Below are 18,500 nucleotides of genomic sequence, written 5' to 3'. Positions count from 1 at the left end.
CCTTTGCCTCTGATTTTTTTTTTTTGTATGTACATGCATATTGCTTGAGGGAAGGTTTGAGAAATGTGAGAGCGATAGACAAAGCGAAACAAGCAACCAGATTGATAAATAAATGTACAAGATTGGACGCAAAACTAAAATATGAAACTCCTCTCAGGGTCGCTGAGACAACATGCCAGACACTCGCCTCTAAATGTATCCTGACGTGAAAAAGAAAAAAAAAATAAGTAGAAAGAAACAGTAATATATGAAAAGAAACCGGAACTGTGAATTCGAGCTGGATAACACTTCTCGTGGGAAGATCATATTTTGCGTGGAATCCCCGGGCATTACTGGGCACACTTCCTCCCATGGTCGGGCGACAAGCCGAAAGCATTTTGTTGTTTTGTTTTTGTTACCCTGTCTGTTTTTTTGACTAACACCTGCGCATTACTGTTCTAATCCTCCATGCCGACATTCTCCGAGATGGAGGTGGTGTCTGCGTCAGCAATCTCATTGTCCGACAAAAATAATAGTGCATCACACTGTTTGATAATTTCAAAATCACATCACTCACAACTTGCAGGTTGCCGCGAAGACACTTCAGACTAAGGTAGTGTGTTCTGTAAGACTTGCCTTAAATTGGAAGTGATAGATAACACGAAGTTATTCGAGGTCATCCGTGCCGCACGTTCCACTATCCCCGGGGTGTAATCAACTTCTTGACTTGGCAGAGGGCAGTTGATGACATTGCATGACATTGTGCTTAGTACTTGTAAGTGAAATATGAATTAATATAACTCAATGGCGACATAACGGTTTCTTTTTTCCTTCGAGTATCAATAGTTGATAAAGATATTAAGTTGCAGCTGAGCTTTCTCATTTTCTGGGAACATTGCTCTATAGACAAGTATTTTGAATTGTTGCTGACATTGACGCAAAACTATAACTCATTTTGTTTTGAGCATTCTCCCTTCTTGAAATACTTTTAAAATTGAGCAGTGCGTATTTGGGTTGTAAGTTTAAATGAAGTCATAGTCAAAAATATTATCACTATGCTCATTCAGGCATTCAGAAAGCAGACAGGTTGTTCAGTGGATATTGTGGCCGATAACAGGAACCTGCACTATACGTCTACGTCCTGGCATTGAACACCCATTTCACGGCGCGTCATGTGTCCCAAGGAAAAACAAAAATGCAATCTGATTTCACTCGGTGACAGACTTGATCTCTGTTATTGCCTATTAACCTACATCATGTCTGGAAGCTTCGAAATCAGATGCATATATCGGGTTTGCCTATATTAACACCGACACGCTACTAGCCATGTGCATGTAGCTTCTTCTCCTCCGCCCTCTCCGTCCAATCCCCTCCTTCTCGACGTGGTCTTGTTTCTTTCTTCTACTCCACTTCCTTCTTCCCATTCTATATCTACGAATTCCAATCCTTTTCCTTCTGTATTTCCTCCTCCTCCTTCTCCTCCTCCTCCTCCTCCTCCTCTTTATCATCATGTTCATCATCATGCCATCATTTCGCTTCCATTCCTTTACCTACTCGCAACATCCTTCATCTTTCCATCGTCCTTCAACCCACCGCCCTCTTATCCTTCCTTTCCCACTGTACACCAGCATTCTCATCCCGATCCCTCCACCTCGGCCATCTCTCTCTCCTCCTCGTCCTCCTCGTCCTCCTCCTCGTCCTCTTCCTCCTCCTTGTGATTCCCCTCCTGTATACCACTACCACAACCGCCACCACCACCACCATCAACACTCACTCCTCATCTGTCGCCTCTAACCTTCTCCCTCGTCTTAATCCGCTTCACATACTCGTCCTTCCACTTCCGGATTACTCAATATGAAGTGTCCTCCCCCCCCCCCCCCCCCCGGTCATCGTTCAACTCCACACTGACTTTGCTAACTGTCAGGTGACACATGATAACAATTATGCGGGTAAATCAACGCTGCATATTTGTTTTGGAAAATGTACTTAATATTGTTTTACATTAAAAACTAAAGGGGCGAGAGAATTAGCAGGAGTGCGTATAGTAGCTGTAATGCAACTTGTATCATCACTTCGCGAAACATTGTGGGTGCTAAGAAACTAATCCTCGTTACAGTGTATCATTAAAACTTGCCCCTCTCAGGGTCACTCCCGTCGAAAATTGATGGTTTCCGATCTTTTCACCGTTTCCTTTGAAACTTTGCTGATATGAAACAATACAAGGACAGGGGTATTTGTGATATTGGCCACTACCCAGTTGTGCATATGATACTCTGTCTTCGGGGTGCGTTACCCTATAGCTCTCCCATTATGCACTGAATTTGGCAAAATACCAATGTCTGTCTTGTGTACAATTTGCGTTGCGTCATTTGATAATGAATTTGTCACACTAGTCAAGTACATTGCTTGCGCATAATTAATGACATAAAACATTGCTCTGGTATCATTTTTACATGACTGTTTGCTGAAGATAACTTCATTATAAAAGTCGGGAGCAATTTGACTACTCCCGTGTCAAGTGGAGCATTTCTCTTCTTTAAACATAATATATATCATGATATGGTGAATATCGCAGTGGCTATACATGTGAAGTGTATTTCGAGGAAATGTATGACAATTACATTATAAAAAGACGTGCGATGGTAGAACAACAGAGGTGTAGTGAAGGTCAATGACCTAAATTCTCAAGACGATAAGAATGTATCATACAAATAATTTCAAAAACTCTAAACCAATCTGTAGGTGAAGGTGATTTTTATTTCGAAATTGCCCTGAAAAATATGGAAAGAATGCGACATACTATAACTTGCAAAGGCGCCTCGTATAGAACCAGAAGAACCTTCTTGGTCGACGAAGTAACTCGTGATAACCCGCAAGGGGGCTTCAGAAGGCGAGAGGGCGACTTTTTAAAAGTCGCAAAGGCGCCATGGTGCTTTCTCTGTCTAAACGAGGCGCCAAGACGATTTCCAACTACACGTAGCTGCCTCCATGCCTTCTCGTCCTACAAAATGGTGTCATGGTGAATTTCAACAAGTCGCCCTGTAGTCGCACGTTTTAAGGCTTCTGCATGTCTATGTGTACATCCATCGATGAGTCAAATCAAACAAAGCGTGGGTAACCGGCGGGGATCAGACAGGGGTGCGAGGATGTCGGCAAGGAATGAGGCGCATGGTGGACATACCGTGGATGACAGTGGATACCGAGGATGACAGACACTGATACGGGTCGGCATGGGAGGTCAAGCTCGCGTGTAGGGGGTGGGGTGACGACGACAACTCTGGTGGAATAAGAAAATGCGAAGGGGACACAAGCGGGACAATCCCATCCGAGGTGTTTGAATAACAAACAGACGGGAAGGAGAACACACCTCGGAGATTGCGGCCAAAGTACTTATTGATAGACGCTTTTGGGAAGAGGCCGCACACACATCAACCTCTTCGATATTGCTGTAAGACGACAACACTGCAGAGTGTTTGTATAGGAGGGTAGCCACTTCACCGTCGCAAGGACATAATTATGATTTTGCTCTGGGCGTGTTATCATTCAAAGCGGCACCTTGCTATTCGTTTCCTGTAAGTCACCATAAGCAGAGAAATCAGGGTGACGAGAGCGAGAATATGTAGCAACCCTGATTATAAAGGTATGTAGCTCTCTTTACTGTACATATTCTCCGCAAATCCTATACGATATTTAGAATGCTCACCTCTCGACGTCAGTTGGTGCCACGCGGCAAAATTTGGTTTCAAAGACCTCTCTTTCTGAAAGAATGACTATCTACAAAGTTCAGCGACACTGCTGCTACTTTCTTCGAGTACTTCAGAGAGTGTCTTCTAATAACCTTGGGTAGATGTCACCTCATGACCCAGTTCGGAGTGTGGTATTCTGATCAGTGGATCTGTCGTCATTTCGCTACTACATGATCAAAACTTCAGTCGGGTGAATATTCCATCTGTAAAAATCTGTTCCTGCAATTTGCAAATTATGACAGTGACTGCAACAGACACATACATTGACACCTTCCTTTGGAGGAGTGCTCTGACGCAAACAAAATCAAGTTCTGCTCTCTGGTGGATCACTGCTAATAATTTCTTCGTTGACCGATTCTTATTAATGCCATCTGCTTCGTTTACAATGGATGATAATAAACACACCTATTCTTGTATTTAGGGATTTCGTTACTCATCATACTCTGGTCGTGTGAGGTACGAATGGTTAATGGCGGAAAACTACCACTATTACACAGGATTGATTGACAAAACATACGAGATAACCCGGAGGAGAAAGGCGGCCAAGCAATGGTCCATGTCTTGCGAGATTTGGCGAGAGCCATGCTGAAAGTATGGAGCGCCCTCTACATGGACAGAATTCCTGCAATTGGTTGCGCCTTTCCCTGATTTTGCTCAATCACGGGTCCTCTCCTCCAATGTATCACTTCAACCCCCCCCCCCTCAAAATTGTGAATCTCCCGTTTTGAGAATCTTGAGAATTTTCCCCGCCCTTTTCTTGACCGAACCGTACAGAAATCTTTGTTTGTCCTTGCGGTGTGTTCTTCACGAACCCATTACGGATTTAACCTATAGAAATAAACAGACTTTTACGATTCGACGTAAAACTCAACAAATCCGGTTTTCAGATAGTTCGTGATGACATGATGACATGGCTAAAGGTTAAAAGAGGAATTCTTTTTTTTTTTTTTTTTGGTCGTATAAGAGTCGAGCAGGCATGCGTAAATGAAATTATATGGGGTTATTTGTGAAAGAGTGTAATTTAAGTGCAGTAATGGACTGTACTTGGAAGTCATGTTGAACTTTGACCTCTCCATCATTTTTGATGTATCGGAATTCTCGTGTCAGAGAGAGCGCCCCGGATTTCCACTTCAAACACTGTTTAAACAAAGAAACAAGTAGGGCAGACGTGAAGATCCCTAGCGGGGGAAAAATGGGGGGGGGGGGAATCAACATGAGCGAAATTTTGCATCCCAGAGCACCCCTTCTTCTCTCGCAGATCTAACAGACACCTCTTTCTCTCTCATTTTGATCAACAAACGGTTACTTTCAGAAGCGTTACTGGGACGCTGAAGAATGGCTGTTCTATGTGTGCAGACACAGCACGCCAGCATCAACATTTACCCCATACTCCACTTCGTCTTTCTGTCGCTAATCTTCTGCCGTCTTTTTTTTTCTCTTCCTTGTTCCTCCCATTTTAACATCATCTTCTCTTTATCGCCATCATCGTCATATTCTCCTGTCCTTCCTCTTCTAAACTCCGTCTTTGTTTCTCCTCTATGCTTCTCTTTTCACTGATGCTTATTGTCGTTTTCCTCTCTTTATTTCTCTTTATATCTATTTTCTCCTTGCCTGCACTTTATGCCATATCATATTCTACATATTTGATCAATGAAATGGGCGGCAAGTTTCACCTTAGACATTTTCCCATGTGCCACCACTTAAGACCAGTAGTTTCGGGAGACATTTACTCGCAAACTCGAGAATCAGCGAGGACTCCAATAATCTGTCAACAGTAAGAACTGTATGGGACAACTTTATAATGGGATAACTTTATATTCATCTTGCCAGGCAAGTGATGCTCGTGTTCTCTCGACGACTTTCTTTTCGTGCAAGCGTGTCGTCAAAGATGCGTCTCAATTGAAGACACCAAAAACGCCAAAGACTCGCTTCTGTTCGTGATTACATGACACTGCTTTGCAGATAGGACCACATCCTACATAAAGGCAGTCAACCAGACGTCGTGGGATAACAAACTATGAATTAAATGAAGTGTTTCACCCCCCGGGCAACAAAAAAAAAATGCGATCATCATTTAGCTCTGCCTGAACGATATAGGCTAATAAATGTTGCTTAATTTTCTTGTAGGCTTTCACATTCCTCCTCTCTCAACTCCTCTAGCATTAGTCTCCTCCATCTCATTCTCATTCTCCTCCAACTCCTCCTCCACGTCCTCTTTCTCCCCTCTTCTTCTTCATCATCCTCCACCTCTTCCTCCTCCACCCCCGCCACTTCCTCCTCCTTCTCCACCTTCTTCTCCCTAACTCTTCTTCATCCTCCTCCTCCCCAACTCTTCTTTATCCTCCTCCTCTTCCTCTTAACTGGTACCTCCTCCTCCTCCTCCCCGAACTCATCCTCCTCCTCCTCCTCCTTCTCCCCCCTCCCACTCCTCCTCCTCCTCCTCCTCCTCCCCCCCCCCCCTCATCCTCTTCCTCTTCCTCTTTCTTCGGGGAGGAGAAGTCGTCTTCAATAGGTTGTCAGGCATTAGAACGTGATTGGATGTCCTTAGATTTGTCCAGCAGACCGAGATGAAGGCGTCGGACCACACACATTTCCCCGCCCTTTACATGGTGGTCTGGGCTCTTGAGATTTGAATATACACACCCATATCGCTGAGGTGTGAGATATCTCTGTCCCATATCTTTAATGCACTATGATTTGCAGCCCTTCTCTTGACTTGATACATGTAAGCACCCGATTCCCGTCCATACACAAGACCCTGAAACACACACTTCCATTGAGATGGTTGATTGTAATCTAGAATTTCAAGAGATGGACAACGGGTGGGTTTTAGAAGACGCTCAAAGGACATCGGCTTTTGAGATAGTCTAGCTATTTTGAAGAGCTCACTTCATCAGTGTTTACTCTTCATACCATCGGTACTTAACCCAAACCCTCTTACCTCATAGCCACTACAGTATATGCAGCTCCCCTCCCCCTTGAAAGTGCTATACATGTCCTTTTGACGTTTACATGGAGTCTCGAGTCAACCAGATAAACTCTCGAATTATTCAATGGGTGAAATGCTCATTCAGTTTAAACCATTTTCCGGAAAATACCACGATCGAGTTCCGAATTCTGCCGAGACGGATGGGTGCAATGGTAATTTAGTCAATGGAGTGTGAGGAGAGACCATGCTACTGGTTGATCAATAAACGCAATGTTTTGTCAAATTACAATTGCTGGCAACCCGATGGCGTAAATATGAATCTTGTACTCTTCAACAAAAACATCAAATCAAAATAAAAAGAAACAATACAAACCAAGACAAAACAAGCCGTCAAGGATAGGTTGTCTACTTTGAGTGCTGCGAGAGCATGGGCATAATATGAATTATGATAGATTGTCATTATGGATCATGTATCCATCGTCTGCCTAACTTCAACGTCTGCCTAACTTCAACTACACCACGAGCTAGTTAAGCCAGAAAAATGAAATCAGAGGATGAATAAATGGTCTAGGTGTAATCAAAATCGAACAAAATAAGCTTGTTGTGGCATTCTAGTGTTTCATATGTTTTCATCAGTTACATCCACACGCGTAAATTTGAAGAGACGATGACGTCATCAACTCGCAACTCTCCCAGTGGTTTCTGTCATAAGATAATAGTGAGGATTTATGGAGAGATCAAAGGTGATGACATTAACATTTCCTCCAATCTGCTCACGTGGCTGCCACTAGTTTCGTAGAAATATGTGAAAAAGTATCATTATTTTCTTTATTGGTCCGATTTTGAATCATGCCCTATAATAAATCTCGTTCGCCTGATTTCATTCTTGATATGAACAGCCAATTTTGATAAGGGTGGAACTGCACGTCGACTTACCGACGCATTGTGTTCCGGACGAGTCAGACATGTACCCCTCGTCGCAGCGGCACCGGTAGCTTCCGTGAGAATTCAGGCAGCGTCCGTGCATGCAGATGTTTTCAAAAGCCTCGCACTCGTCAACATCTTCCCAAAAAAGGAAGGAAAATGGAGAGAACATAATGAAAATGAGACAATAATGTAGTAACGAGAGAATGATTATCGAGAATAAAACATTATTATCGTGCAACCACATAAAACGACACCAAAATAGTGAGATTGGGTTTCATATCAATTAAAGTGTTCGTCTTTTACATCGAACTCACGAAATGTTTGGTAAAGAGACTCTGGATACCCTCTTCAATTCTTCTTGATTTCAATTACAGGACTCTCAATCATCTTGTAATGAAGTATTCTGAATTACTTTCCTACACAAACAAAACCACCGCCAAAGTCACGAAAAGGACGTTGCGATCCAGTTCGTGATATCCACACGGCTTCACTGAAGACATTCTATACCATCAATACTTTGATAGTGCGTCAGTTGGTTCATTCTACACACATGATAATCGTCAACGTTACAAGTTCTGCTTCATAGTATACGATCTACTCATCCACTTCCCGGCTTTCTTGTTTCGAATCAACACAAGAACGTTGTTTCCTTCCAATTTCACCAACATCACAGAAACAGTACTGGTATGATTATGATGAATTTTAGTATCGAGCCATACCTATGCATTTTCCCGAATCCGGAGACTTCTTAAATCCACGTGGACATTCCAGTTCTCTTCCTGAAAGAGAGAGAGAGAGGGAGAGAGGAAAAAAAAGAACACAACTATGAATGCGGAGTTATCTCTTCGGGCAACATTGGACGTAATTAGGGAATCAATACCGACTTGCGACTTGCACGAGACGCTGTTCATAATAATCATAATAAACTTTTTACAGAATATCGTACCTGTTTGGGTTGCTCATGTGACCGACCTCAGTTCATCACCACAGGCGATATGGATGGCACATATACGAAAACTTCAGGGTTTTCCGCTAACACGCGAAGGTTTAACTTCTGAAAAACCACAAGTGCAGTGCCCCAGAAAATATAGAAAAAGACGAAAATGGCATATCGTAGCCGTCAACGTAAAAACTAATCACCTAAACTGACCTCGTATCTTGTGAGATTTAAGTATGGTTTTCAGAAGAAAAAAAAAGAAGAAAATGAATAAAATGGAGGGGGTGGTGGAAGATACGACAACTGCATGGGGTCTCTCCACTATACAAAGTCGTCATTTTTCTTTTCTTTTTTCATCAATGACAGCCACTTTCACTCCGTACCACGTGACACATTATCACATGACATACTGTGGCGACAAAGAGGCATGGAATACGATGTTGTAAATCTTGTGATGTTCTTTTCATATCTACTCCTGACGAACCCGTCTTCACGTAGTAGGACCTACATCAGTTGACATTAATGGCATGTGGGGTTGAAAAATGACGTTTTACAATTTTAAGGTGGACGTTATGTTCGAGAGGATGACCCATTAAGGGACGGATTAGAATCTATTAGGTCCACTCTCACACGACGTAACCTTTCTCTAGTCATTCGACATCATTACAGATGCCAAAGAGAGGGATTTTCACAAATTTCAGCAAAAATAATGTCCTGGTATATTCGCATTTTTAATGGGTATTCAAAGAATTCTGATTTTCCGTATTATTTGTCGACAACCTACATTTTCCGAGTAAGAAAATATATATAGCATGAACGCATCACAAAGTTGGCAACAACAGCATAATATGTTATGATTACTTGCAAACGGACAAACAATAGATCCTATTAAGATTAGACTCGCCAGATCTGCGCTTCTTACAGCACCACTTAAATCAATCTGTGGGTGTCAGATCGCATCCAGTTGACAACAGAAGATTAGGAAATACTTTGTGACACCTTTTTGGGTTCTTGTTTACACCCTCGAGCAGCCTTTAGTTACGTCTAAATGTATCCCTTTAGTATTCCTTGTTCATTCTTCACGTTACGTATACTATAATAAAGTGCGCCATGCATTGACCAGTTTGAAATATGCTGCAACGTATTAACGTCAAGCATTGAAGTTCACGCGAGCGATATTCCTTTAAGGTCCTCGATTACTTGCTATGCCCTTCGGAACAAAATAAAGCGAGCTATATATACCGTGCCTCCCAGAATTCAGCCAACACTCTTCAAAGCCCCATGTGATTGACAGCCAAACGTGAAGAGTATGTGCTTAGTCGTTGTCGTGAAAACACCGATGTCCTGTACTGTGTTTTTTTGGAACAATATGGAAAAACACCTTTCTTTCTAGGCCAGGAGCAGGCACTTTGCCAAGCTCATAGGAAGCGTTCAAGGAGGAAACCGTCATCGCCAGGCACTGTACGTTTTTATTGCAGGCCGGTTTCAAGAAATTTCGCGATGAAAATAAGTCTCGGCATTTTCTACCTTTCTCTCTTTCATTTCTTCTTTTTTTTCGGAGACCTTCGGGCGTTCACCGACAGAAGAATAAAATAGCTGTCAGCGGTGGAACCGGCGAAACATAATCCTTAATTTCACAGCCCTTTTTTCGCGGATTAAGCAGCGGTGTTTGTAAACATGACGGGACCTCCAAAGTGGCTGATACAAGGGCTGTCACATGGCTGGATCGGAGAGCATTAGCACCAGCACACTTTTCTGCTATAGTACACTCTATAATGTGCGGTTCGGGGGAAACTCGCTCACACCTGCAACTTGTTCCCTTTCGCTGAGGTGTATTTGTAATGTTAGCCAGCCACCTGGTGAAGTTCGACTAATGCGGTTATCTAAAACGCCTTCAAAGAGCCTCCAACATCTTACCTGCATCCCTTACCTTCAACCCCACCCCTCCCCCTCTCACACACACACTATCTCTCAAAACAGAGAAGAGATAGGGCGTGATAAAGAGCAAACCCCAAACTATAATGTGACACCTTCCGTGCACATGCTGTTAACTGCTCATAAGATGGTTATACGATACAAAACGCTAAGTCAGCGAATTTAATTTTTTCCTTCTCTGGCAAACTATCATCATGTTCTCTTACTGCCACAAGGTTCAAACGCAGCATCCATGAAATGTTGAAATTGCGCGATAGCCTTCTATACGGAAGAGTGAATGACACTCCGCAAGATGTTTCATTTGTTTCATGAACTGTGAAGATATGTAAGATGAGGGCATTTTCAAATTTACTCATACTATTTGTGTCTCATTTTAAATCCCTATCATACGAAATAAGATATAAATTAACATGACCGTGCGAAGGCGTTGGCTGACGTAGACGGCTAGTAATATGATTAATTCATTCTGTAACAGGAAAGCTCAAAAAAACCCAAAACAGACAAAGAAACAATAAAACAAACAAACAAACAAACGAAAATCTTATAGCATTGCCCAACATTATATGCATTATGTCTCGGCTGCTTGTATAAGTGCACGTAATTTAGCAAATTGGGCAATTCTGTAGCTATACCGAAACTAATATAAGAACGAAAGAGCATGATCATCCAAATGGCAAGTGACCTCACTTAAAACACACTTCTTTCGTAAAATTATACTCTGGAGTTTCAAAACAGATGACTGATCTTGTCTCTTCATGCCTGTTTAGTGTATTTGATTACATTTAAGCATGTTACTGATCGATTTTATGCATGATGACACAAATCATGCGGTGCTAGCCTCATTATACGGATTTTCCTAGTCCGACCAGACGCCATGCGACTTAGTACAGCGACAGAGCTGTGTATAGTTAGGACTTTTCATAAATTTATACATCTCTAATTGACGCTTCAGATAAAACTGGGTGTAAATGGCAGCGAAGATAATATGTGTTCACGTGTGGAGACACAATATACGATGATGTTTAAGTTAACTACCTAACATGGTACTACCTAAACTGGTAAATGACAATCAGTAATTTGTGCAGATAAGAGTTTCAGCTAATGTTCCCATATAATAGCTTGATGTCAATGCTCCCAATTTGTACATTTCTCTGTTGTTGTTATTGTCTTTTTGTAGGCTCCTACTGTCCGTAAAGTTTGAGTAAATTCTGACACCATCACTGTCACATTGCAAGAAAAAATTGAATAATTCTAAATCAAGAAAATATTAATATTTTTGCATCACATCGCCTTTTTGTAATTGTAATAGAATTTGTGATATTGGAAACAAAACATACAAAAGGCAAAATGTGAAGTGAACTCAATTGAAGATTGATTATGAAAAACAACAGAGCGCCATGAACGTTAATGTTGTCATGAGTATAATACATTGCAAGAAGCATTACTTAAGTTCGCACATTCAAGGATGCTTTCTCTCGACTCTACACATTCCCCCAGGAGGAATCACCTCAAACATGTTCAGGCTGGGATCAATTCGGAAAAAGAAGTCGTAAAATTTACACCTTATTGCACATTGTGCGTGCTGCGGTGAAGCCAGAATCGTTTTTTCTCTCTAGTGTGTGGTCTGGTGTTATTTTTATGATGCGTAATTCTAGAAGCTGTCTACCTCCTTTATAGTTCTCATATCTTATTCTGCTATCATCTTTTCTACAATTTTTCTTGTTTTTTTCTACCCAGTACATGCGATCACTATCTGTGAAGCTTAAAATTCGTGACAAGTCTTGACGAAATTAATAGTGTTGTTTTGAGAAAGACGAACTGTAACAGTCCTCGCCCATAATATTTTTCCCGAGTTCTCCTTGAATAATGTTTCAAAAGAGGACCAGTCTTAACGTAGAATATGTGTCATCGACATAAACATGTTGGACGTAGGTCTACGTGATGTAGGAGTCAAATCTAGGACATTCTGTTCAAGGGTTCAGAGAGGACAGCTACAGCAAGCAAAGAATATAAAGCATAATGCTTTGAATTCCCCTTTCGCCGGGACGACAAACGTCAATACAGTCGGCTACAGACGGCGTTGCTCCTGGTTGCTTTAACGGCGATTACAGTTTGCACAAGTCGTTCAGCGTCATTGTACGTTCTAAATCGATGTGACGTTCATTGTAAACATTCTGTTACGGCCATCGGTGATAAAAACAACCAATGGCTTGTAATTGTCACGATTAAATAAACGCGGATGGCTACCGAAACTGCGAGCGCAGACGACCGGTGAAAAACGTAGACAGTATATAAATCACAAGGTCTCGACAAACATACCGATGACAAACAATCAATCACCTGCACAAGCGGGCAATTCCAGACTAATCAAAAGCGCACGTAAGTCTCATTAGCGCAACATAACATATGTAATTTACTCTCTGAGCACAAATCCCTGTCATGATTATGTTAAAAAATAGTGGTGTTTTTTTCCCCATTTTTAAAGGGTACATTCCACGAGCGATCACGTATGATAAACACAATTATTCCGTAAAGTTAGAGGTGCATTACGAGTGATGTGACAAGTAACATGCACTCACATACGTGCCTGTTGCGCCCTCTACCAATCTGGTCTTGCAGACGAACCATACGTGTCATGTCGCGAATGTCGCATGATATAGTAATGGCGATCAGTGACAGTTCAGGAAATGGGTAGACACAATACAAAAACAAGCTGACCCGTTGCCTGTCATATCAAATTGCGCGCCAATAGCGGACACGAAAGGACAGCTGCATTCATACAATTCCATGAGGGGCTACGACCTGATTGTCTTTAGGAGTCTTTCGTATCACGGACTTTTTTTTTTCAAACTTTGTTTGCGGAAATTAGTCGATATCTTCTTTATACCCTTTCTTTAGTGTGTGTGGTTGTGGCAAGCTACCTATCCAAGTTACAATGTCAAGAAGTATAAGACATTCCTGAAAGCTACAGTAGAAAGAAAAATAGGTAGGCTTGGGAGGAAAAAGCGTCACATTTCACTGAAGAAAAAAAGATAAATAACACATCAATTCATTTGTAAACGCTCTCCACCAACTTACCTTATCACTGGACATTTTTTTGCTGAAGTAATGATTGAACATTACCTCTCTTTCTTTTCCTTTTTTTCGGGGGGGGGGGGGGAGTGCAGTGACCGTTCATGACCTTAACCTCTCTCTGGAAACAAGCAAGCAAGCAAACAAACAAACAAAAAAAAACTTGGGGAAAAGTTGCTTTCGTTTTTACCCTTCTTACCATCGAACAGCGCATTTTATACACCTCAAGTAGCATTTTTGGGCCTAAGATGCTAGAATCGATAAATAATCCAGTGACTGTTTTTATTTTTTTTCCCATGAGATCGCGACAATGGAATGCTCGGACGGAAGGACAACCCCAAAACAGAATGCCTCTAGCACCCTTTAGGGTGGATGCATACAAACGAATTTATATCATCATCAGCACGCATTACTAGCGTGATGGTATCACGTAGTATGATTATGTTTCCTTTAAAAAAAATCAATGACGAAGACAACGATATTCTCTGTTTGCTGCTTTAAGCAGGGGATCTTTTGGAAGAAGTTGTTCAAGCTGCTATTGACAAAAACACCTTAAAAACATTTACAGCTTTGGTTGTACATGTGACCAAACTCTTAAAATTTTAACTTCTTTAGGAGTCTTACGTTTTGGCACTTTCACTGGTCTGTAAGTTTGAATCTACAATTTAGATTTGGAATTATTACGTTTCGTTTAGTCTACTAGTAGAACTAGCGGTATTTGATACCTTGCTTGGACAATGGACCTTAGTGGTAGGGTCCATGCTTGGACATTGCTTACCGAGCACTTGTGGGCAGGCGTAGCATCCATTGCCCCACCCTTGGCCCACCGTGGCGCAGCAGTCGTCATGGAGGGTCGTGTCGTCACTGAGGGGGGCGTAGCAGTTATTGGAGCTGATGCGCCGAAAGCAGGGCCCGCGTATGGTGTGTCGTGCCAGGGCTTGAGAGTTGGGGAAACCCACTGGCCTGTTGCCCGAGAGCGCAGAAGTGAACGTGCCCGACGATGACGGGTAGGTTTGGTGACCGGTCACTACGTTACCTGAATGGGGTATGAGATGAAAGTTGGTATTGCATAATTAGAAGAAAAAAATGATACTGATGAGAAAATTAAGAAAATGTTTTAGTATGATGATAATGATGATAATGATGATGATGATGATGATGATGATATTCAGATAATGATAACGATCCTAATCATGCAGGGTATCCAGTGTGAACATTTTTTTTTTTTGCCTCCCCGAGGGTCCTGCCATGATCATTACTCTAGTATAGACAAGGAGGGTGAAGAGTACTGTATAAAACCTCCTTGGTATGGACAGGTATGCCTACACATTTATACGCCTGCGCCGAGAGACACATTGCTGGGGGAAAAAAAGAGAAACATGTCCACGGACGTAAGCACAGTGGCCCAACAATAATTTGAAAGGACGATTAATGTCATTAATGTCAAGATGCCATTTTTACAATGAGGATTTTCGCGTGACAGAGCGAATTCCTCAACAAATCTAGCCCATCAGCAAGCTGGACACATTATCAATTCATTTTTTTTTTTTTTGGGGGGGGGGGGACTTCGTAGAGAAAAGAACAAGTAAGGGCTGCAAAATCCATGCTCCGCCTCTGCGGAGAGATTGAGCAGGGAAAAAATAGGACTGAAGCGAAACAGATTAGTTTACGTGGGCACCACACATCATATATACACAGAACATTTTGCTAGCTTTTCAAAATGTCTTTATATCAATCCCGTGTCTCAACGGGAAATTGATTACGGGTGGTAGACCTGTACGAAGACGAAAGTAGTTCACTGGGCGTGGCAGGGTGACGAGGAGAGAATGTGACAGCCATCTTGGCAGGAGGAGAAGGAAATGTCTAACATACATGGGAGTCAGCCTCGTGATTAACACGTGACTACTTTCTGGAAGGCCCAGCTCAGATGAACTCTTCTGAGACCACTGTTTGCCACATTTCATCGGTATCGCAGGCAGCAATTTTGCCTCATTATTGTATGGTAGGGGCAACGGAAAACAACAAAAACAACGGCAACAACAACAACGACGACGATTACGACAACAACACCAACAACAACACCAACAACGACAACAAGTCCAGCACCGAATGTATAAACAGATAAGCACACTATTTTCTGGATGTGTCATGGCTGTAATTTGTACCAGGTTGTATATTGTACACTAAATCAAAATAATGACAAGGCGGGGGGGGGGGGGGGGTCATAACACTGAGCAGTCGACATTCCTTCATTGAGAAGTATGAAAATAAATTGAATTGAATTTAATATCTTTATGACAATGTGTCAAATCATGCATTTGCATTGCTCGTTCCCTTTACGTATACCGTCAATTTTAACTCCTACTTAACAATACACGATCATCTGATGTAACATGAATGGAATAAAAGGGTGGCAGCATTCATCAGATTCTTCTATCCAAGTCTAAACCCGGAAAACGTAAATTCAAAGGATCCTGTGCATCATGCCAGATACAAAGCTAATTCGGCATTTTTTTTTTTGAGGTCATCAGAACTGAGGGAGTGCTGATGCCTCGTGCGGCTGCTACACGTGGTCGCCAGAACAACAATCACTTGAATTAGTTCCACGATCTCAAAAAGAGTAAAACAAAACGAGGCAAAACAGAATCATCGCAGCTAACTTCAGCCTACAAGCACACGTTGGAGAACGATGCTGGAATCAAGAAAATAAAAAAGACAAAACAACATTGAATATCTAGGTCAAATCTATGTCTATTGTATTTTGGTGATGGCATGCTATTAAAAAGAGCGAAGATTAACACTAACACGCCATGCTTATTAGATCAGTATTCTTACGTCACTTATTTTGGTACAAAGAATCCTAATCTAAAACATCGAGGTCACCTACGTAGCCATGGTCACAACAAAGCTCCTGGAATACAACACGCGATCGATGTATTAGTAAACTCGCAAACGACCTCGAGTTCCTGTAGAACGTCATGCGGAATCTTAACATGTTGCCTGCCGTAAGTACCGGAATTGTCCTAACAATCAATGCATGGCTCATCAGTCTCCAGTAGGCAGAGGGTAAACAAAGGAGTGATCCTTGTGTTTTAAACACTGATCTAACAAAGTGCGCATTACGCCTGGCTGGTTTTACGAATCACTCACTTTTCTGTGTTTTCGTTTTGATGAGAAATATATTTAGATATTTACGAATTACTGTACAGTCGGCTTTCAATGAGCATGATGAGTCTTGTGGATTCTTAGTATGCACTTGATGTCGTCTGGCCAAACAGAGATATGGGGCTGACGGCGCGAACCAAGCATAGATATCTTTACGAAATCTTCACATGAAAGGGTAGACGAGCTATGGTGTTTGTTAGCTGAGTTGAAAAAAAAAAACACACACACACAAACCATATAGATTGGAAGATAGAGACGAATACTTCTTTGGAGGGTAGAAAGTTTTTTCTTGTTTTTTTCTTATTCTTTTTTTTTTAATCCCGTTCAATACTGTGATTTATCAGGTCTCCCACTTAGGATACGCAGCTGTCAGCAAAATAATTTTGTCGATTCCCTCGCAGACTTTATCAATGACAAATATTAAGGTCTTAAATTCCGCCCGCGAATTATAGAAACAACTAGAAGCTCAGACGGGAGAATAATTTTCCCATCACTCCACAATTCCAGGTATATGTTCCGAGCGCTTGGATATTAATGGTTTTGCCTTCAAACCATCCTCTCTATATGTATATCAGGGTGAACATCACATCTACCCTACTTTTTGGATGTATTGTGTATCACCTCATTACTTTTCAAATCTCCTTCTCAACGTAAACCACGGAGGTGAGAGCTTTCCTCTCATTAAACGTATTTCTGCACTTTGAGAAAAAATCGACCAAATTACCTCCCAGATTTGTTGGGAACACAAGCCGTTATGCTGATCGGACGGTCTCTGGTTAATGAAAGCATACCATTATGACTTGGCTGAAGTCGACAATCGGGTCTATCGTTGATCGCTCATGATTATCTACTGCCCACAAAGTTCGAAATCGTCTCGCCACAAAGTTATTTCAGGAAAATACGCCCGCGTGTTTCGTAAAGTGCTCTAAAATACCCATGTTATGCCAGCGTGCTCAATCTATATCGATTTAAGTATGTGGGTTGAGCTGATGGTTTGGATTCTGTTGTCAAGCCAAGCCTCAGGCATTCTAACTTTATAATACACCTACAGAAACGTTTAGGGAGGTAAAAATTCGTTCCCCAACCCCATTCCCCTGACACTGTTGTTGCCTGATATTTCCACTATGTTCTTAATTTGCTTGTCACATTGGGAAATATTTATATAATATTGGATGGCCTTGAGATTAATACAAGGAAATATTGGACGAGCTTTGCACAAATATTGGACGAGTCGAAGACGAGTCCAATATTTTGCTTAGCGAGTCCTATATTTCCTTGTATTAATCGAAAATAGGACATCTAATATTATCATTATTATCCTACAGAGGATTTTAGCAAACAATATTTTCACTTACCCTTTCTGTTTCAGAGTGCTGTATGGTCTCCTACTTAGCTACTGTACTTGATCCTGACATGGGGTATGGTACACTCTTCAGTGTTAGTTAATCTACTTCATTCCCTGATAAAACAGTGATCTGTGTATCCATGGTAGCAGTCATGTTACTGTTAGGCCGAGATCTAGCTAATTTACACCAGAATTAGATGTTCTTGTATCCGAGATCTGAGACACAATTCACGCCACATCTTCCGTAGATCGTGAAAGATCGAATTACTCGTACTGTAGTCCTATGGCCTACTGTACTTAGTATACACATAACGTAACATGCACGCAAATGCAAGCGGCGGTGGCTGGCTATATGTATTTGTATATCGCGTGCGGGCTATCTAGCAGTACTAGCGCTGAGCTGATCAATCGTCGCCTTTGTTTTCATCAAACCTAAATCTAATTTCCTGGTATGAAAGTGATATT

At 41.7% G+C, this 18,500-nt stretch overlaps 1 protein-coding gene across 1 annotated transcript in view; it reads right to left on the bottom strand.

Moving 5' to 3' along the window:
* Nucleotides 1-18,500, bottom strand: part of LOC139735655 (uncharacterized) — a 175,616-nt gene that overhangs the window by 51,796 nt on the left and 105,320 nt on the right. The window contains exons 4-6 of the mRNA XM_071646406.1: nt 14,304-14,561; nt 8,301-8,360; nt 7,591-7,716 (exon numbers count right to left, since the gene is read on the bottom strand). Of these exons, the coding sequence (XP_071502507.1) occupies nt 7,591-7,681 (91 nt within the window). The 5' untranslated portion in view covers nt 7,682-7,716; nt 8,301-8,360; nt 14,304-14,561. The remainder of the gene's footprint in view (nt 1-7,590; nt 7,717-8,300; nt 8,361-14,303; nt 14,562-18,500) is intronic.

Source organism: Diadema antillarum, unplaced genomic scaffold (assembly GCF_040938485.1).
Source record: "Diadema antillarum isolate AM-2024a unplaced genomic scaffold, OU_Dant_1.0 seq00000590_RagTag, whole genome shotgun sequence".
NCBI lineage: Eukaryota > Metazoa > Echinodermata > Echinoidea > Diadematoida > Diadematidae > Diadema > Diadema antillarum.
Note: the sequence above shows the minus strand (reverse complement) of the source record. Positions and strands in the feature narration are given on the sequence as shown.